This window comes from Lacerta agilis, chromosome 2 (genome assembly GCF_009819535.1).
Source record: "Lacerta agilis isolate rLacAgi1 chromosome 2, rLacAgi1.pri, whole genome shotgun sequence".
In the NCBI taxonomy this organism is placed as follows: Eukaryota; Metazoa; Chordata; class Lepidosauria; order Squamata; family Lacertidae; genus Lacerta; species Lacerta agilis.
In genome coordinates this window covers 2,353,053-2,374,485 of record NC_046313.1, presented here as the reverse complement: position 1 = coordinate 2,374,485, position 21,433 = coordinate 2,353,053, and the positions used below count along the sequence as shown (strand labels likewise).

At 45.1% G+C, this 21,433-nt stretch overlaps 1 protein-coding gene across 1 annotated transcript; it reads right to left on the bottom strand.

Moving 5' to 3' along the window:
• Positions 1-981: 981 nt before the first annotated feature.
• Positions 982-21,154, bottom strand: LOC117039780 (gametocyte-specific factor 1-like). Its single transcript, XM_033136970.1, has 9 exons — positions 21,084-21,154; positions 19,859-19,934; positions 17,360-17,456; positions 15,470-15,570; positions 11,972-12,098; positions 11,145-11,228; positions 10,777-10,840; positions 7,980-8,074; positions 982-1,067 (listed from the first exon to the last, which is right to left on the bottom strand). Exons 2-9 carry the CDS (start codon positions 19,868-19,870, stop codon positions 1,054-1,056), a joined length of 594 nt encoding a protein of 197 aa, XP_032992861.1. The 5' UTR covers positions 19,871-19,934; positions 21,084-21,154; the 3' UTR covers positions 982-1,053.
• Positions 21,155-21,433: the final 279 nt, after the last annotated feature.

Below are 21,433 nucleotides of genomic sequence, written 5' to 3'. Positions count from 1 at the left end.
AACAGAAATAAAAGTAACCATTTCCTCAGGATCTAGAATTACCATGCCAACAGAAAAAAATCTACAAAGGTAGCTGGGAAGTATTTGGGGGCTTAAACTTGACAACACAGCTGTTTGGGGTGAATATTTAAATTTTCCAAATAAACCACTCATTTTTATTCAGCAATTTTTAAACATGCCCCTTCTATTGAAGTATCCCTGATAAAGAAAAGGAACTATCAGTGGCCAAATTGTGTATTTGCCAAAATTCTTTCAGAAATGAAAATTAAAGCCCGGCATTTCTCAAAGAAAGCACCTTTTCATGGGATCGGCTTTATGATTATGATAGCAAGGCTTCACCACTGATGTGAACTAAAGCAACTCTTTATGCATGCCAGGGAATGGACTGCAATGGCCAGGGTTACTGTCACACAGATTAATGGGAAATAACTCCACCCGTCCCGTGTCAGCTCTCTGCCTATGCCAGCTGGGGAGCATCCAAATGATGATGTCACTGTTTCCTGATGACTTCCAGATAATTCCTTGGCATGCCATGAAAGGTTAACAGGTGTCAGCAAGAGAGCACAGACTTGTATATGTTGTGCTCTTTCATCCTACTCCTGAGTCTCTTTCAGGGATCCAAGCATCTAAAGGTGGATGGCAAAGAAGACAGATCTGGCAGCAACATCACAGGCATGGATTGTACCACTTTATAATTTCAACCTGCCCTTTAAAAGTCAGTGCCATTTCCAATGGACAGGAAGCATTTTACTATGGGGGGCATTCTTCAATCCTCTCCAGGCAAAGTGGCAAAAGTTAGACACTGGTGGCAGAGGTGATCAACAACCACATGGGCATGAAGGGATGAAGTAGACCAGTCGTTTGATCTGATGATTTCTTTTGAAAAACAAGCAAACTCAACACAGTAAAAATAATTAGGTCAGCTCAGAACATCATCACCAGTTTTGATTGTGTGCTAAGTGCCCCCCCCCGGGAATTCCTCCTAAATCCTCATCTGAAGGTTTTTTTTTAACTATTTCCAGTGATTGGAAGGGATAGCTTCTGCCATGGTCCTCAATTTGCAGCATCTGCAATTAAATAAAAAGGAAACAATTTTAGGCCCTAAAATAGAAGCCATGATAATCCACGCACAATGTGTCAGGCAAAATGGCTTTGTGATCCCACTAACATAAAGGCCATTATCTCAAAACAGCACCACCAATCCTTCTCATAGTTTACTTGCTCACAGAGATATGCACGAAGGGCAAAAATATCCCAGCAGGTTAAACACTCAAACTGCAAGCAAACAGAATCTGTACCACTCTTTGTTGATATGCATTGCAAGACAACAGAATTTATACCTTCTTACAGCCATATGAGGAGCTGGGGAAGCTGGGTAAGGGTTTTGCAGTTTACTTGAACAAAATGAGCTCTGTCACACTATTTCTGGATTTAACTTCAGGCAAAGAATGCATTCTCTGAGGAGTTCTTGCTAAACTGAAATTGTAGTAGCAGTTCTAGTGTAATTCAAGAAAAGAGCCATATGATGGTAGCAAGGCTATCAAACTGAGACAGGTACTAAACAACATGTGAGGAGTAAAATCCAGAGGCAAATTCATCTTCTTGGATAAAAAACAAGCACAATACATTTAACTGCTTTACCTCTGAGCACCAATGATTTAACCTGAACAAGGTATTCAGACCACCTAAATAACATATTTACAAAGTTGGGATTCTGAAAGTTTGATATTGAACTACTGAATTTTCCACTGTGTTTGAGGTATCTTCCTTTCAAAGCCATCCATTTTAAGAGATTTAACTCTGCCAAACACCCATCAAGCCTAGATTATCAGCAGGCCAATGGGATTTATCAGTGCAGAGTAGGGGTTATTGATACAGGTATTTTCCATTCTCAGAATCAGGGACCAAGATGACATTCCTCTGGACACATGGAAAGCTTTATTATTTCCATCCTTCAAGAAAATGCAGAACTAGTGACAGCCCAAAGCTGACAATAGCTTAGAGGTTTAAAATTTTATATACTGTACTCTATAGTACTGAGTTTTGCTTTCCTAAAGAATGTGGACAAAATGTGACACAAACACGAGTCCTGCTAGGCAATTCTTTTCTAGATGATTAAATTTTATGAATTGAAAAATGGAAAAAGAGGGGATGTTTTAATTGCTGTTCTAAAAACAGTGTGCCTAATGGGGCAGTTTAAAATACAGAACTACTCTAAGGTACTTTCAACTGCACCATGACTCAACCCAGCTGCTTATGTTATCTCCTTGATTAACTTTGTTGTTGTTCAGTCGTTCAGTCGTGTCCGACTCTTCGTGACCCCATGGACCAGAGCACGCCAGGCACACCTATCCTTCACTGCCTCTCGCAGTTTGGCCAAACTCATGTTAGTAGCTTCGAGAACACTGTCCAACCATCTCATCCTCTGTCGTCCCCTTCTCCTTGTGCCCTCCATCTTTCCCAACATCAGGGTCTTTTCTAGGGATTCTTCTCTTCTCATGAGGTGACCAAAGTACTGGAGCCTCAACTTCAGGATCTGTCCTTCTAGTGAGTACTCAGGGCTGATTTCTTTGAGAATGGATAGGTTTGATCTTCTTGCAGTCCATGGGACTCTCAAGAGTCTCCTCCAGCACCATAATTCAAAAGCATCAATTCTACGGCGATCAGCCTTCTTTATGGTCCAGCTCTCACTTCCGTACATTACTACTGGGAAAACCATAGCTTTAACTATACGGACCTTTGTCGGCAAGGTGATGTCTCTGCTTTTTAAGATGCTGTCTAGGTTTGTCATTGCTTTTCTCCCAAGAAGCAGGCGTCTTCTAATTTCGTGACTGCTGTCACCATCTACAGTGATCATGGAACCCAAGAAAGTGAAATCTCTCACTGCCTCCATTTCTTCCCCTTCTATTTGCCAGGAGGTGATGGGACCAGTGGCCATGAGCTTAGTTTTTTTGATGTTGAGCTTCAGACCATATTTTGCACTCTCTTCTTTCACCCTCATTAAAAGGTTCTTTAATTCTTCCTCACTCTCTGCCATCAAGGTAGTATCATCAGCATATCTGAGGTTGTTGATATTTTTTCCGGCAATCTTAATTCCGGTTGGGGATTCATCCAGTCCAGCCTTTCGCATGATGAATTCTGCATATAAGTTAAATAAGCAGGGAGACAATATACAGCCTTGTCGTACTCCTTTCCCAATTTTGAACCAATCAGTTGTTCCATATCCAGTTCTAACTGTAGCTTCTTGTCCCACATAGAGATTTCTCAGGAGACAAATGAGGTGATCCGGCACTCCCATTTCTTTAAGAACTTGCCATAGTTTGCTGTGGTCGACACAGTCAAATGCTTTTGCATAGTCAATGAAGCAGAAGTAGATGTTTTTCTGGAACTCTCTGGCTTTCTCCATAATCCAGCGCATGTTTGCAATTTGGTCTCTGGTTCCTCTGCCCCTTCGAAATCCAGCTTGCACTTCTGGGAGTTCTCGGTCCACATACTGCTTAAGCCTGCCTTGTAGAATTTTAAGCATAACCTTGCTAGCGTGTGAAATGAGTGCAATTGTGCGGTAGTTGGAGCATTCTTTGGCACTGCCCTTCTTTGGGATTGGGATGTAGACTGATCTTCTCCAATCCTCTGGCCACTGCTGAGTTTTCCAAACTTCCTGGCATATTGAGTGTAGCACCTTAACAGCATCCTCTTTTAAAATTTTAAATAGTTCAGCTGGAATATCATCACTTCCACTGGCCTTGTTGTTAGCAAGGCTTTCTAAGGCCCATTTGACTTCACTCTCCAGGATGTCTGGCTCAAGGTCAGCAACCACATTACGTGGGGTGTATGAGACCTCCATATCTTTCTGGTATAATTCCTCTGTGTATTCTTGCCACCTCTTCTTGATGTCTTCTGCTTCTGTTAGGTCCTTTCCACTTTTGTCCTTAATTGTGCTAATCTTTATACGAAATGTTCCTTTCATATCTCCAATTTTCTTGAATAAATCTCTGGTTTTTCCCATTCTGTTATTTTCCTCTATTTCTTTGCATTGCTCGTTTAGAAAGGCCCTCTTGTCTCTCCTTCCTATTCTTTGGAAATCTGCATTTAATTTCCTGTATCTTTCACGATCTCCTTCGCATTTTGCTTGTCTTCTCTCCCCCGCTATTTGTAAGGCCTCATTGGACAGCCACTTTGCTTTCTTGCATTTCTTTTTCATTGGGATGGTTTTCGTTGCTGTCTCCTGTATAATGTTACGAGCCTCCATCCACAGTTCTTCAGGTACTCTATCCACCAAATCTAAATCCTTGAACCTGTTCTTCACTTCAACTGTGTATTCATAAGGAATTTGATTTAGATTGAATCTTACTGGCCCAGTGGTTTTTCCTACTTTCTTCAGTTTAAGCTGGAATTTTGCTATAAGAAGCTGATGATCTGAGCCACAGTCAGCTCCAGGTCTTGTTTTTGGTGAGTGTATAGAGCTTCTCCATCTTTGGCTGCAGAGAATATAATCAATCTGATTTCGATGTTGCCCATCTGGTGATGTCCATGTGTAGAGTCGTCTCTTGTGTTGTTGGAAAAGAGTGTTTGTGATGACCAGCTTGTTCTCTTGACAGAACTCTATTAGCCTTTGCCCTGCTTCGTTTTGATCTCCAAGGCCAAACTTGCCAGTTGTTCCTTTTATCTCTTGACTCCCTACTTTAGCATTCCAATCACCTATAATGAGAAGAACATCCTTCTTTGGTGTCATTTCTATAAGGTGTTGTAAGTCTTCATAGAATTGGTCAATTTCGGTTTCTTCAGCACTGGTAGTTGGTGCATAAACTTGGATTACTGTGATGTTAAGAGGTCTGCCTTGGATTCGTATCGAGATCATTCTATCATTTTTGAAATTGCATCCCAGTACAGCTTTCGCCACTCTTTTGTTGACTATGAGGGCCACTCCATTTCTTTTACGGGATTCCTGCCCACAGTAGTAGATATGATAGTCATCCGAACTGAATTCGCCCATTCCTGTCCATTTTAGTTCACTGATGCCTAGGATGTCAATGTTTATTCTTGCCATCTCATTTTTTACCACATCCAGCTTACCAAGGTTCATGGTTCTTACATTCCAGGTTCCTATGCAATACTTTTCTTTACAGCATTGGACTTTCCTTTCGCTTCCAGGCATATCCGCAACTGAGCGTCCTTTCGGCTTTGGCCCAGCCGCTTCATCAGCTCTGGATCTACTTGTACTTGTCCTCCGCTCTTCCCCAGTAGCATGTTGGACGCCTTCCGACCTGAGGGGCTCATCTTCCAGCGTCATATCTTTTATATGCCTGTTGTCTTTGTCCATGGAGTTTTCTTGGCAGGGATACTGGAGCGGCTTGCCAGTTCCTTCTCCAGGTGGATCACGTTTGGTCCAAACTCACCACTATGACCTGTCCATCTTAACCTGTCCATAGCTTCCCTGAGTAATTCAAGCCCCTTCGCCACGACAAGGCAGTGATCCATGAAGGGGTTGATTAACTTAAGACTACATTAATGCCTTTCACTTCCTTTTCACTTAACTTGGCTCCACACAACCAGAGCAGAAGGTGATTTGTGCACACACATCAGAAGACAAGCTAAAGGGCACTTTGCAGAATTTGAAGCTGGGTATAAAAATGTGGAGAGGTTTTAAGAGGACTTATGAATCAACAAGTAGGTCAGGCTTCAGATCAGAGGTGTCTCCCTCTAGTCTTTCTGTATGTTTTAAAAGCCACTTCTCACCCTCAGGAAGGTGGTCCAAGGAAAACTCTTTCCTATTTATGCCAAGCTCCTGCTCCTTTCTTTGACCGCGCCTGCATATACCTCAAATATTTGCTCATAGCATTTCCCAGTTCTTCCTATAAAGCTATTGTCAAGAAAGATGGGATAATTTCATATTAGAAAGCAGAACTCATGTTCTTCCACCTCTTCATTGCCATGATCTCCCCCAGGTGGACAAGGAAAGAAATGTGTCCCTTGAAATGAAGCATCTTCAGAATTAGTCATTAGCCTGGGGCAAATAAAGAATATTTCCAGGCTCTATTGTTCTTAGGTGCTCCAACAGAGTAGAAGGGAAGAGGCAGGGCAGCATTGCAGAGGCTGCAACATGGAGCTCCATCTCTCAGTAACCTAAAGAGTGACAAATTTAGAGAGGGGACACCCCTATTTCAAACCAAAACCTTTGGGCAGCACTTTGCTGGCCACAGCAAGAGTGGTGGCTGGCTGCTGCAGATCCTTCCTACCCCCTTAGCTCTAAGGAAAAGCTTAGATAAGTATAGCAGGAGTACTTAACTTCCACATTTTTTATTATAAAAAGTGACTGTAGCTCCAGAGGTATTTTTAACATGAATGCTGCTGCGCAACTTAAAAAATAATAACCTGTTCATATTTGCCAGCTGGCTGCATTTCCAGCCTGCAATTTATTTATTTTGACCAGCCTGTTTTATTACTTATGTAAGTTGGATAGTTGGGAGTGTTCTGTCCATCCTTTATCAGCCTCTCATGAGCAAACAGCAGGAAAATAAAACTTTTTAGGGTTAATAGCTTTTGACATTAGCAAGACTGGGTTTCAAGTGCAGTACTGCATATTCTCTTGGGTAGTTCAACACACTGGACCCTAATGATAATATTAAGTGATTGTCATTTTTTCAGACAAAGCAGGAAGTCTTGCATAAGGAATTATTATAGATAGGTGTACACACACGAGAATTAATTTCTCTGTTCCCCCCCCCCTGTCCTTTATGGAGCACTGCCTCTACTCTTGCCTCCACTCTCAGCACAGAGAGGGCACAGCTGGGGAAAACTCACTAGTCACTGCAGAAAGCTACAGCATGTTGCCACCAATTTAGTTACTACAGCTGTTAGCATAGGAACTGCCACCATATTTATTAGTCTTGCATGAAAAAGAGTACATTCACATATATTCTATGGGGGACGATTTGGTCTGTGACCGTTTAATAAAATTTGATTTGATATATTCCATGGGAAGAAGCTGAAGTCCTGAAAACAGAAGAATGGAAAGACCTTCACACTTCTCCTTGTATCCACAACCCTTAAGAGGGAAGGGGCATTTTGTCACCACAGGGATAGGACAAGGGGTGGGGAGAGGAATGCTGAGCTGCTCAGCCGCTTCACCCAGGAAGGGGACAAAAATAATTCCATGCACACACATTCCTGGTTGTTACTGCACATGAGATCTGAAGAGGAGACTTTGTAAACCTAATGCAGCTGTTCACCACAAAGCTGCCACTGAATTTAGCAGGAGGGGATACTGAAAACCCCCACAAATGTTTTGGGCTCACTTAAATACCAGATACTATTTATGCTCCCAGACAGGCTTCTTCCAAAGCACTTCTAAACTTGTATTTCAAGGCAGCTGCTTGTCAGGAGGTAGAGGCAAACAGTGCCCTCTCTTGTCCAGTTAAGACTAGAGCAAAACTAAAACTCTTCATTCAACATTCCCATTCATATATACGATCAATGGGCAAAATGCCGCTGAACTAACAGGGGCCAAGCCATGGCTGTCTTAGTTATGTGTGAACCTGGCCTCACGGTTTGTCTTACCCCAAACTCACAAGCCTGTGTTCTGTTTCTTCTATGACTTACCACTTGCTGCTTGCCTGGGAGAGATAAGCCTGATTTTAGATTTAACACTAAGCCAGGGTGGGGAACCTCAGACTAAAATGCAACCCTCCAGACCTCTCTGGCCCTCAGAATTCTTCCCTTCATTGACCCTGCTTTGCACCTGGAATGTTTTTGCCAGGATGGAATGTGATACTGAGCTGTGATGATGCCTCTTGCTTGTCTGCATGGAAGATAGAGAGGGGTATGCAAGGGGGTATAGAAAGTAGCTTACTGTACTAAGGTCAAATTTACATCCATTGCTCTGGTTCCACCCACCTAGCAATAACCAAGGGGCCACACTAAAGTGGCAGGGGACCTCATGGTCCAATGTAGACTGTGGATACAGTTCCAGTGTCACTTACTATTCTTCCATGGTAGTACATGTGGCAGGGACCTGGGAGCTCGTAGTCCTGAAGCTAGGTGGTTCTTATGTCCTACAGCTGGACTTGATCCAGAACTGTGGGGCAGGGGGAGAGAAGGAATGAAAAATTAATGTGTTCCTTTTTATTTCACACACGTGAAGTAACTTAGAAACAAAATCCATTAAGAAGCAAACCAAACCAACGCGGCATCATGAATTCTAGCATACAGGCCACTCCTGCAGCATCTGCTCTAAAATATGTGTTTGAAAAAACAGATTTGCCAGTGCCATCTACTACACGCACACAGTAATCCTTTGGGCAGCATCATTCCCATATTAGAGATGGAGAATTAAGGCTGAGAGAGTGGCTTGTTGAAGGTCACTCAGTGAATACATAGCAGAGAAGTCCATTGGGAGCTTCCAGATAATAGATCACACTTAATAATTTCACTGCAACAGCTCTCTGGTATCTCAATAATGTTAAACAGAAGGGTAACAAATAAAACCCTGGTCTTTGACACCTGAAATATCTATTTGTAACCTGTTTTTTAACACTTTATTTTTTAAGCCGTCCAGGTGAAGGGAAAGGAAGAAGTCAAAAACAATTATGATAAATATGATGGGCTGGGTGAGGCTAAGAAACTCAAACTAAAAAATGGAAGGCACTGTCCATGATTTGGGGAGATGTCCTGCTCTAGACAGCATTGCACTTCCCTTGAAACAACAGATTTGTAGCTTGGGACTTGTCCTGAAGCCACCTACCGTATTTTTCGCTCCATAAGACGCACTTTTTTCCTCCTAAAAAGGGGAAATACCTGTGCGTCTTATGGAGCGAATGGTGGTCCCTGGAGCTGAATTGCCCAGGGGCCAAAAGCAGATTGTGCTTTTTATTTTACAAAGAGAAAAGGGAGTGTTGAAAGGACCCCGCTCAGCAGCTGATCAGCAAGAGATCTGGAGAGAGATAAGAGTCCCGGCTCCCTTTCAGCCCCGCCCTCCTTTGTTGAATGTGCTGCAGAGGGAGGTTGTTTGTTTCCCCAGCGACATGGGACTGGCTGATTAGATTATCTGTCTGGAAACAGTAGAAATGGCTCCCCTTCCTTAAGATTTTTTCAGAAATGTGAGTTAAACCCCATAAAAATGGGGCTTTTCCTATTTGCTTTTCCCCCTTTGCAAAAGGAGCTTTGCTTTTTCCCCTTTGCAAAAAAAGCTGCAAAACCTTCAGCTGATCCTCAAAAAAAGGCCTTTTGCCTTTGCAAAAACAGCTGCAAAACTTTTAGCTGATCCTTAAAAAAAGGCCTTTTGCCTTTGCAAAAACAGCTGCAAAACTTTTAGCTGATCCTCAAAAAAGCCAGGGCTTTTCCCTTTGCAAAAAAAGCTGCCAAACTTTTAGCTGATCCTCAAAAAAACAAAAAACAGGGCTTTTAGAGGAGGAAAACCAGAAAAATATTTTTTTCTTGTTTTCTCCTCTAAAAATGAGGTGCGCCTAAATGAGGTGCGTCCTATGGAGCGAAAAATACGGTATGTCACTGGAAGCTTAGGCAGTTTTAGCTTTGCTTGGTTTGCCAGCTAAGGCCTTCCTTGAACAGCTATAGCTTAGCTGGTTATCCATGCCCTGAGAAATTGCAGGCTGGACTACCACAATTCACTCTACATGGCACTGCCCTTGAAAACAGTATTGAGGTTGCAAGTGGTGCAAAATGCAGCAGACAGGGTGTTAATGGGTGCGGCTGATGGTCTGCATATGATACCTATTTGAAGCAACTTCTTTGGGTGCCGACTGTCTTCTGGGCCTGATTTAAGGTGCCTATGATGAGAATTAAGGCCCTGAAAGATTTAATTCCAGACATCTGAAAGAATGCCTCCTTTCACATCGACCTGCATGTGCTTTACAAGTTTTATGGGGGGCATTTTTGGTGTCTCCGTGCCCAATGAGGTTCGTGGTGTGGAGGCCCATGGGAGGGCTTTCTCTCTGGCAGCTCCAGTTCTCTGGAATGACCTCCCCTCTGAGGTCCATCTCACCTCAACACGTTTTGCAATCAGGTGAAGCAGCACAGACCACTTTGGACAGGCTTCTAGACAGGGATGAGGTGCACTGAGAGTGCTTTGATTTAACTGCTGCTTGAGGCTAAGTCATGGCTCTCTGCAGGTTCCTGGTTGGATTTGGTTCCTGCTATGCAATTGTGCTGCTTGGGCAGGACGTCAGAAGCTTCCACAGTAATCCAGTTAGCTATAATTCAGTATTCCCCAACCTGGCACCCCCCAGAAGCTTTGGATTACAACTCCCATCTGACCCAATTTGGGGAAGATTGAGCTGTGTGAGTGAGTGTTTGGGGGTGGGTGGGGGCAGACAGCACAAAAAAGACTACATGAGACAAGCCTCAGCATCACGAGAGCTGTCATCCTGCCAACCCACACAATGGAGGAAAGACAAGCTTGTCCTTCCTGAGTAGTGAAAGAAATAATTATCATTTGTACCTCCAGAAAAGGAGAGAAGCCACCCCGCACAGAGCAAGAGGAGTGAAACTACCGTTAGGTTGTACTGCACACTGCCATTCTCAATATAGAAAAAGAGACACAACACTCATCAAAACTCTCCCTCATGCGTTAGACCTATGCAAAGATCTGAAGGATGCATATCCCCCCCACAAGTGTAAGCAAAAGCTTACTTTGTTCATGGTAACTCCCCAAATAATTTTTTTAAAAAAAGAATTAGTTCTCTGTCCACAACAAACAAGCGCAAAGGAAGGAAAAGATGAATATGACCTTCATCTTAGCAGTGCTGGATAACCCAACTTTACCTGCTTGCCTCACCATGGTGGCTTGTGCCCCAAATGAAGACAGTGTTTGACTGGCCTGCTACGTCTGTCAAGGAAAACAAAAATATTACTGAAGCCACACACGAGAAGCATGGAATAAACACCAGACTTTACTAAGGAGAATACAACTGATGCAGTGCTGCCTGAGCAAACACAGCCATTTAATTAAGTAATTTACCTCAAGTTGTACAACATATCGTTTTCTTCCCAGCACAGGTGATGGAAAATAATGGCTGGGGCAGAACAGGTGTTTGAAAAAAGCATTCCTTCTTACTAAGATCATTACAGTTTCAGGAGGGGACGGGCCCTTGCAGATACTCTAGCAAAGTATCACAAACATAGAGTCTCACCTCTATCCCAGTCTTCTTCGCATGGAGGAGATTGCCAGGAGCTTACCACACTAACCTCTCTTCTGCGGCTTTCCCCGTGGCTTGCTAAATGAAAGAAGTTTCTTTGTGAGAAAAAGCATTTTATGAAGTGCCCAACGCAGTGCTGGGCACCAAGCCTGCCTTTTCTAGAAGAGCACAGCCCTTCCTTGGCTACGGGCATGACAGAAAAATGGACCTAATTTCCAAACACCCTGATCTTCATCTTCCCAATCCTTTAATGACCAAGCACAGATAACATTTTTGTAAACTGAGCGGCAAAGCTGTGGTGGGCGGCAGGAGTCTAACAAGAGGTCGGCCACAATTATGCCTGCGCTGGCCCTGTAAGGCCAAGTTTTCTTCATGGCTACGATTGGGGGTTTGAACCCAGCTTTGTGTTCAAAGCTGTCCAGGCTGTATTGGTTCTTTTATATCTTGTCCATCTTTGCATAGCCAAACTTACCTGCTGGAGAAGAGACCTCAAACATCTAGTGAACAGGAGGTGTGAGTTACCCACAGTTTTTATGACCCTGTCCCTTATTGTCTCATATTAACTCAAATGCCAAGTAGGTTCCATCTTAATGTGAGTAATTAGCCTGATGAAGCCAGGTGCTGAAAAAGCCTGCACACTCAGCAAGAAAAAAATATTATTCTACCCATACTACTTCAAATCACAATCAAATAGGCACCACAAACATGTGTTATAGATTCAAAAAGAAATTATAGAAGACTGAGAGCAATCCCTTTGAAATGTTAAAAGTCAAGGTAAGGGGCAGCTGCCAGCCATTAATTCATACTGAAAAATTTCTTACCAATGTCTTGCTCAATGCACCTTTTGTCATCACAGCTTGATATGTGTTGACTGATCTCTCCTCTGGGGACCTGATGACGGGCATTAAATGGGCATGTGACCAGTTGCTGTACTATATCAGGATGGTTCTAGAAAACAAAGACACGGCTATCTTATTTTAAAGCTATGCAATACAGAACTATCAAACTATATACAGTACGTATATTTCGGACAACCCTGATTATGTGCATGGCAAAAGTTATTAGCTGTAGAACAAGTACACAACACACCGATAGGCTCACTGAAAACAAACATGCAAATCAACCAGGAAATCAGGAGTTCTGCCCTAGCAGCTTGAAGTCTTGATTTGTGTATGCATGCTGTGAAACGTCAGTGGTGTTTTTCTTTCCAATAGTTAATTGTTTTATTGTAAAGAGATTAAACAATCAGGCTAGCTGGGTATCAGTTAACCAATGCCTTAACTAACAGCATATATGTTACTTAAAGACAGCAGCATGGTCCATTCAGAGCCGTCTCATCCATAGAGGCCGGTGGCGCGGCGCGCCAGAGCGCCGGGCACCCCAGGGGCGCCCCCGCGAGCCCACCGGCATACCGGGCTCCCCCTCCCCAACCCGCCCCCGCCCCCACGGGCAGGCGGACACTCGCGCACCGGCGGGCGGGCGGGCTGTAAGCCGCCCGCCCTCGCCTCCCGGAGCCCCAGCTGGAGTGCTGAAGCGGCGCAGGGCTTTGCGCGACCTTCCAGCACTCCAGCTGGGGCTCTGGGAGGCGAGGGCGGCGGCTTGCAGCCCGCCCGCCCGCCGGCTTGCAGCCCGCCCGCCCGCCGGTGCGCGAGCGCCCGTCCGCCCGCCCCTCATCCTCCGCCCGCGGGAGCGCGGGCGCCCGCTCCAACGCCACGCCCCTCATCCCCCGCTCGCCCACCCCCCCTCCCGAGGGGCGGCCAGCGCGGGAGGGAGGCGGGCGGAGAGGCGGCAGGCTGGGGGCGCCGAGGGATCGCTGCGCCAGGGCGGCGGATCCCTCTAAGACGGGCCTGGGTCCATTGTAGTTTTTCTCTTCACAAAGCAGGTGGCTTTGTCTAGCTTGTGAGCAAGGGCTTCCCCTGGAGGAATGGGGTGGGAGAAGAGCCTGCTTTCAAGCCAAGTTAGAAACAAGGGCTTTTCCAGAAAAAGCATCTGCAAGAGTTGCTTAGACATGCAAGCACTCTCGTGGTTAGTCTGCTGGGCTGGGTTTGGACATTCAAACAAAACACTGCTTCGTATTATGCACAAACCAGGCCTTTATGGCTGGGAAATGTCTACCTTTCCACTGGGCCTGACCAAAACGTCCTTCACAGAATCACAGAACTGTATAGTTGGGACAGACCCTGAAGGTCATCTAGCCCAAACCCCCTGCAATACAGGAATATTGATTAAAGCATATATGACAGATGGCCATACAGTCTCTGCTTAAAACCCTCCAAGGAAGGAGAGTCCACCTTGCAATTGCAAGGTTTATATATCCTAGTACCAAGTATTGTAATAATAATAATAATATTTATTATTTGTACCCCGCCCATCTGGCTGGGTTTCCCCAGCCACTCTGGGCGGCTTCCAACAGAAACCAAATACAACAATATCAAACATTAAAAACTTCCCTAAAAAGGGCTGCCTTCAGGTTTTTTCTGAATGTCAGGTAGTTGTTTATTTCCCTGACCTGTGATGGGAGGGCGTTCCACAGGGCGGGCGCCACTACCGAGAAGGCCCTCTGCCTGGTTCCCTGTAGTTTTGCTTCTCGCAGTGAGGGAACAGACAGAAGGCCCTCGGCGCTGGATCTCAGTGTCCGGGCTGAATGATGGGGGTGGAGACGCTCCTTCAGGTATACAGGACCGAGGCCGTTTAGGGCTTTAAAGGTCAGCACCAACACTTTGAATTGTGCTCGGAAACGTACTGGGAGCCAATGCAGATCTCTCAGGACCGGTGTTATGTGGTCTCGGCGGCCACTCCCAGTCACCAGTCTAGCTGCCGCATTTTGGATTAATTGCAGTTTCCGGGTCACCTTCAAAGGCAGCCCCACATAGAGCGCATTGCAGTAGTCCAAGCGGGAGATAACCAGAGCATGCACCACTTTGGTGAGACAGTCCGCGGGCAGGTAGGGTCTCAGCCTGCGTACCAGGTGGAGCTGGTAGACAGCTGCCCTGGATACAGAATTAACCTGCGCTTCCATGGACAGCTGTGAGTCCAAAATGACTCCCAGGCTGCGCACCTGGTCCTTCAGGGGCACAGTTACCCCATTCAGGACCAGGGAATCCTCCACACCTGCCCTCCTCCTGTCCCCCAAGAACAGTACTTCTGTCTTGTCAGGATTCAACCTCAATCTGTTAGCCGCCAAGATCTCTCTACCCATTATGTAGTTCTGGAAATGAATGGAAAAAAAGGTCAGATGGCTGGTGTGCACTTAGACTGAAACCTCCCTCCCATTATCTCCACAATGTCTTTTTTTAAATGTCCTTCAGTTGATAAAATTCATCTTACAACTGCAAAGAGTAACAGCACTGACACATCCCAAGTTTCAACAAGCGTATAGACAGAGGTGATCCAGCTGACACAGTATATCAAAAAGCTTTTCAACAAAGCTTTCAAAGACCCATAAGTCCACTTAGCTCAATCAGAAACTGGTTAGATAACAAGAAGCAGAGAGGAGGAATAAATGGACATTTCTTCCAAAAGAGGAATGTGGAAAGTAGGAGTGCCCCAAGTAGGGCTGAGTGATATCTGGTTTTCCAACATTGTAAAACCACATTTACTCGAGCCTAATGTGCTGTTGAATCTAATGCAGTTTTTGCATTACTATTATTATTATTATTATTTTGCAAATTATTTTTGCAACATAATTTGGCCAAAAAAGGTGAGCATTAGGTTCAAGTAAATATGGTGTATCACCAGCTAACCATTGCAATACAGTGATGTATCATGATGTCTGAAATAACCCTGAAAAAGGTTGGAAAAGTGGCTGAGCTGTGGAGGTAGGGAGCAACCAGGAAGAAGGGATGGTGACTGCCCACTTGCTCGGGCGAAGGAGCTCCTGCCCACTCCATCCGCAGCCCGGCCCTGGCCCTGGCAGAGGGAGCCTGAGAGGGTGCTCTGTCTTCTACTTGCCTGAACGTTTGCCTTCATCCGAGCAAGTGGGGTGGGCTGCCTCTGCCTCTTTCCAGGGGTGTAGCAAGCCCTGCTGGCGCCTGGGGTGTGTGTGAGAGAGAGACAGCTAGGGTGCGGGGCACACTGTGGGGCTGGATGGATGCCAGAGCAACTGTGTCCCGAGGGCATCTGAGAGGAACGCGGCTGGCATCCGCAGACCCAGTACTGCCTGAAAAAGCAGTGTGGGGTTTGCTGCTGGAGCAGCTGTGTCCCTCCTGGGCCCCCTCCAGCTAGATTGGCTATTGGCCGGATTCAGCAAGCTCTTCTTATGTTCTTAGGCAACAAGATACAGGCTTGACATACTCAATAATAGAATCTACATTTCCTACCTTACGACACTTGACAAGGTGGTAGGGGAACCTACATGCCCTGATTTTATGATTCTTGTCATATGGACATTGCATTAGTTTATCAGGATCTGAAGAATCAACTAGAAAAAAACAAAGATGGAAGCATGCTTTGTGGGAACACACTAACATATTGAAATTAATCAGATAACTGAGAAAAGCTTTTGGTTCTCAGTATTCCTTAACTGCAGAATTACCGTATATACTTGAGTATAAGCCTAGTTTTTCAGCACACTTTTTGTGCTTTAAAAGCTGCCCTCGGCTTATACTCAAGTCAACCATTCCTTAAGGAAGTATTAAAACCCCACAGGTGCTCACTTTCCCTGGCTCCTGCTTAAACAGGACAGGATCCCAGCCTTCTCTGTATAACACAAGGGAACATTGCGCTGTGAGTTAAACCACAGAGCCCTAGGGCTTGCTGATCAGAAGAATGGTGGTTCGAAACCCTGCAACGGGGTGAGCTCCACAGCAGCAAAGGAGGAAGAGGAAGGAGCAGCCCAAAGGGCTGCTTTGGGCTGCTCGTTCCTCCTCTACCACAGTGGCAAAGGCGAACCGGCTTATACTTGAGTCAATAAGCTTTCCCACATTTTTGTAGGGAAATTAGGTGCCTCGGCTTATATTTGGGTCGACTTATACTCGAGTATATACGGTACTTCAGGTTTAGTGGCTAATTACACTCACTTGAAAAATTTAGGTGATTAGGGTACTAAACAAAGAAAATGTAGTCAGTGGTGCAAGACTGCTGTAGACATTAATGAGCACATTTCTGAAATAAAGCGCAAGTTCCAAGGAACTGAATCCCTGAAGCTACTCAATTAGATAGTCCAATTAAAAGAGTTATTCAAGGAAATTGAAGAGGTATGGCTACATTTTTCCCAATGGTCTCATAAGACAAGTGGGTCTTGGTTTGAGTGCCTTTGTATTAAGACTTTGCTACAGAGCATCATATTGCACATTTTGCAGGTTCCTCTGCGCTTTCACTTCAGAAAACATGAAAATCCTATTACAGTTATGAAAGAAACCCACACAGAGTTTGTCTTACATTTGTCAAAACCAGAAGGGGTTGGAGAAACCTCTTAGTAGGTCTGGAGTTGGTCTTTTACTCATCAGGTGTAAACTGCTTTCCTTTCCTTCTATAATTATTACCATCAATATGCTCTATGAACTAAATCTCACCAGTGGACAAAGTGCCACCCTCCAGCCCCCGTATCGCCCAGTGCTGAATCTCCCCAACTGCACTGAGAAATAACTACTAAATCTAGTAAAAAGGTAAAGGGACCCCTGACCATTAGGTCCAGTCGCGGACGACTCTGGGGTTGCGGTGCTCATCTCGCTTGACTGGCTGAGGGAGCCGGCATACAGCTTCCGGGTCATGTGGCCACCATGACTAAGCCGCTTCTGGCGAACCAGAGCAGTGCACGGAAACGCCGTTTACCTTCCCACCGGAGCGGTACCTATTTATCTACTTGCACTTTGACGTGCTTTCGAACTGCTAGGTTGGCAGGAGCAGGGACCGAGCAACGGGAGCTCACCCCGTCGCGGGGATTCGAACTGCCAACCTTCTGATCGGCAAGCCTTGGGCTCTGTGGTTTAACCCACAGTGCCACCTGTGTCCCGTGACCAAATCTAGTAGGAAGATAAACAATAAAACATGCTCATAACATATTGTATATTGCTAAGTAAATGTATGCTGTGCTTAAGTATAAATCATTTATCCAACAGCAGAGTTTTGTATGGATCACAATGTTTTATTGCCTCATTTTGTCATCTAGTGAGCTTCACAGCTGAATATTTGAAACAGACTCCTACACAGAATCAAAACTGTGGAATAGTTATCAGCACAAAAATAAGAAAGAAAAAATTGGTACTTGCCATAGTTGTCTTCCATCTCCAGATTAGAGAAACTGATGGAATTTTGTGCAAAGCTATGGTAACCATGCTGCTGAGTCTCTGAGATATAATATCTGCCCTAAAGATCAGAAACCAGAAGGTAACAAAAATCATTTCGGTTAAGAAGCAAACTTGGTCATACAGAGATTAGATGTACATAAACTAGTCTCATATATATGGAGCAATTATTTCCCTTCAATTTTCCCACTTGATTCTAAAAGCTCATGAATGACTGTACCTGTCAGGGAACTGTCCCCGGCTCAGTGCAGGTTAGTGGAAGGGCTTTTGGGATGTTACAGAGAGCCCCGACCCCACCTGACCAGCAGCACCTCCTCCTCCAGCAGAGGAAGCAGCGATGTCTCCAGTGGGGAGGGGCAGGCAGCTCAGAGGCTGGAGAACAGAGGCTCTGGGGATGTTGGAGAGACCTTGCACTCCCCTTGCTCAGTGGGCGAGGAGGGAGATACGCCATTTCCAGCACCCCAAGTGCGCAGAGGGGTGAAACATAAGGAGGGGAGGTGGAGATTTCGTATAACGAAACTCTTATGTTGGGGTCACAGCCGGAAGGGGCCACTCCCGGATTCTGTGAGTGACTGATACAGACATGAACTTGTAGCTCTGCACTGTAAATAGTATGCACAATAAAACTGCTAAAAGACAGGATGCAGTTTTGGCTGTTTACTCACGAGCAACCACCCAGCGGACCTTACAGTACCAAAAAGCAAACGTGTAATCTCCTATCTGCATACACACTTTTATAGCACATTCCCACCAGAGACACAAAAGCACCTGGCTAATGCTACGAAAAAAACATGGGAAACTTTTTAAAAAATACATACACCTTATTGCTTTATTGAGCTTTCATAATGGGTAATACAGAAACCAAGTAACGAACCCTGTCTTCCCTACAAATAACAAAAATAATTAGTATTTCCTTCCTAATGGGCTTACTTGTTTTTCTTCTCTTCGCACAAGAAGCCAGTATTTTTGAGGCAATTATTTTAAACACAGTTTTATACTTTTGCCAAAGCTGGAATTACAGGCCACCCGTCTTCCCTAAAAAAATGGGATTTCTCCATTTCCTGTCCAATAATAATAATAATAAATAATTTAAATGCTGCCCACCTGGCTGGGTTACCCCAGGCAATCTGAGCGGCTTCTAACAAATTACAACACCGTAAGGTATTAAAAATTAATTCAAACATTAAAAAATTCCCCTATTCAGGGCTGCCTTTAGATGTCTTCTAAAAGTCAGAAAGTGGTTTATTTCCTTAACATCTGATGGGAGGGCATTGCACTGGGGAGGTGCAACTGTGCAGAAGGCTGTGTTAATTTGTGTATATGAGGGCTTGTGCACACACCAGATTTCGCCTCGTTTCCCCCCATCACACCACCATCTGTTTTTCAACTCAGTGGGGTTTGCAATGGTGATATGATGGTGTAGGGCTGTAGCAATGGAAGACACAGAAGCCCCACTTTCTAGGAGCTAAACGTGTTCAAAACAAAAACAAAAACACCCCAAAACTGCAGCTTCTGTAAAGCTTCCCTGCCTGGTAGCAAGTCTTACTTGCCATGCAATAATATGATCAACTACAGTGGTGCCCCGCTAGACGAAAATAATTCGTTCTGCGAAAATTTTCGTCTAGCGGGTTTTTCGTCTTGCGGAGCGGCAATGACAGCCGCGCTCTGCAAAACGGAAAAAAAAAAGACGAACATTTTTCGTCTTGCGAGGCAGCCCCATAGACTTTTTCGTCTTGCGGGGCAGCCTTCCGCTAGACGAATGCCTTCGTCTAGCGAGTTTTTCGTCTTGCGAGGCATTCGTCTAGCGGGGTACCACTGTATTAGGAAAGACAGTTTAAATGGGGTAGGTGTTTACACTGAATGCACAGCCAATGTCTGCAGTACACTTACCAAGATGGGTTGCAAATTCAGTAAGTGTGGAAAACCTCACTTTCATACTCTTTCATTAACAGACACTTGTCATCCACAACAATTGAGCCATATGAACAAGGAGTACAGAAAAGTGCAACTCTTCTGTGTTCTGCAATTTTTTGGGGTGGGGACAGCAAGTGAGATGCTTATGTAAAGTATAGGTCTTCTAGCAACCTTTGCCTCAGCAAAGAAGGTAACATCCTGCTGGAGAATGTGTGAGTCGTCACACATTGTGCTCAAGTTCCTCAACTCATTTAAGCCCAACACCACTAGCACTGTAGAAAGTCTGGACATCTAAATGTAAGTGGCATTGGAATGTACACATTTTTAATGTTCATCAAAACCAAGATGGGAGAACACTCAAGTTGCGTTACTGATAATGGAAAATGTTATGCTAGTACCAAAGATTTTTAAGTTACCTCAGTTATGTAAACTCAACATACACCTTAGAGAAAGCTGAAAAATGTAATCAAAGAGGATCTAAGCTGCCAAAGTCCTGCTCTGCCCTGGTAGCATAATCACCAATATTCTTTAAAACTGTGTAAAATATACCTTTTGACTCATTGTTGGTCTCTGTTTTCTGCTCAGTCTGAATTCGGAGTACAGTATTATTCTATTCCTAGCACAGCTGGGACGATCAGGAACAGCAAGAAAAGCACAGAAAGAAAAAACAAACATGTTCATCTATTAACTTTTAAAAAAACTGACAATGAACAGAGGGAGAGCCCAGTTTGATGCACACAATTTCTTTTTCTATTCATGACTAATTATTACAGCAGGTGTGTTGCTGAACTTCAACTATCAGCCTGAGCAAGTATGGGCAACGGCCAGGGTAAGTAATAGGAAGGCCTAAGAGCCAATTCCTAGGGTAGGAGCTGAGGTCCCTTTCTACCAATAAAATATTTGAGGGGCCTGGGGCCTGTGAAGTTGAAGAAAATTCCCATTCAAATGGGTGGGTGGGTGGGTGTGCCATGTCATGTGATCGATTATGCAGAGTCCCAATATTTTATTCAAGTAAGCAACCCTTTTTCTGGAGAACCCAAGGTTAACCAGTATTATTTTTTTACCTTATCATGTCCTAACAACAATCCTGTGGCACAGGGCCAGCAACTTAAAACACAAGTTACTTGCTGGATTGGCCCCTGCCTGGAAGAGGCTTGTACATTACAGGACAGCAGTTCACTTCCATTTCTTTTGAAACGTTTGAGGTATCAGGATAGCTTATTCTAGAGTTAGCAACTACTGTAATCTATTTTTCTCAGTGCAATAGGGAACTCTAAAGGCAGCTCATGAGTTTTAGATTTAACAATGCAATTTTATATATATGTATAAAAGAATTAAGAGGAAACCCGTTCCCCTTTTTGCAAGAATAGCAACTGCAGGATTCACTGGGTGGTCCTGGGCCAGTCACTGCATCTCCGCCTCTCCTACTTCACAGGGTTGTTGTGAGACTAAGATGGAGAGAGAGCAGGGGAGGCCCGGAGAAAATAAACATGGGCTCTGGGAAGATGCTTATATCTCTGTGCTTTTAATAATAATTCTCTTAGCCCCCCCCCCCCGCTTTTCCCTCTCTTACTTTTATCTGACAAAACCACCTTTTCGTTCATACACAGAAATTATACGCGGCCCTTTTAGCGCCCTTGCACCTCTTCACAGGGTTTCCCTCCCAAGGTGGCTTACAAAACAACTGCAGCATTATGACAACATTAAGGAAAAAGCGTCGCCCCCTCCTCCCCCCCCCCGCCCGGCCTGCAGGCCCTTGGAAAACGCGGCTTACACGCAGGCCTCGCCAGGCAAACGGCGCTCCCCTCCCAAGGCGTGCGCGTCCTCTCCCGCCCCCAGCGCGCGTGCGCACTCGCTTCTCTGCCTCCCGCCGCTGCTTTCGAACGCGCGGCTCGCGGCAGGTGCGCGGCGCCAGTTGGGCTCCGCCCCCCGGTTTCCCGCGCGAGGCTCTCGGCGCGCCTCGTGTCCCCGCCCCCGCCCCCGCCCCCGCGAAGGTAGCTTTTGAGAATGATGCTCCCGCTGCCCGGAATGGAAGCATTCGGGATGTTAGGTGAGAAGCGGCCCTTCGCGGTCCGGCCTTCCTTTCCTAACTCGCTGTAGGTACATCAAAGGCGTGAATGCTCT

Excerpts from the sequence above, each read along its gene's own strand:
- LOC117039780 (XM_033136970.1), bottom strand. Across the intron at positions 11,229-11,971 it reads GTGCATTGAGCAAGACATTG|CAAGCCACGGGGAAAGCCGC; the intron begins GTAAGAAATTTT and ends TCTTTCATTTAG. Across the intron at positions 8,075-10,776 it reads CACCATGGTGAGGCAAGCAG|TTCTGGATCAAGTCCAGCTG; the intron begins GTAAAGTTGGGT and ends CCTGCCCCACAG.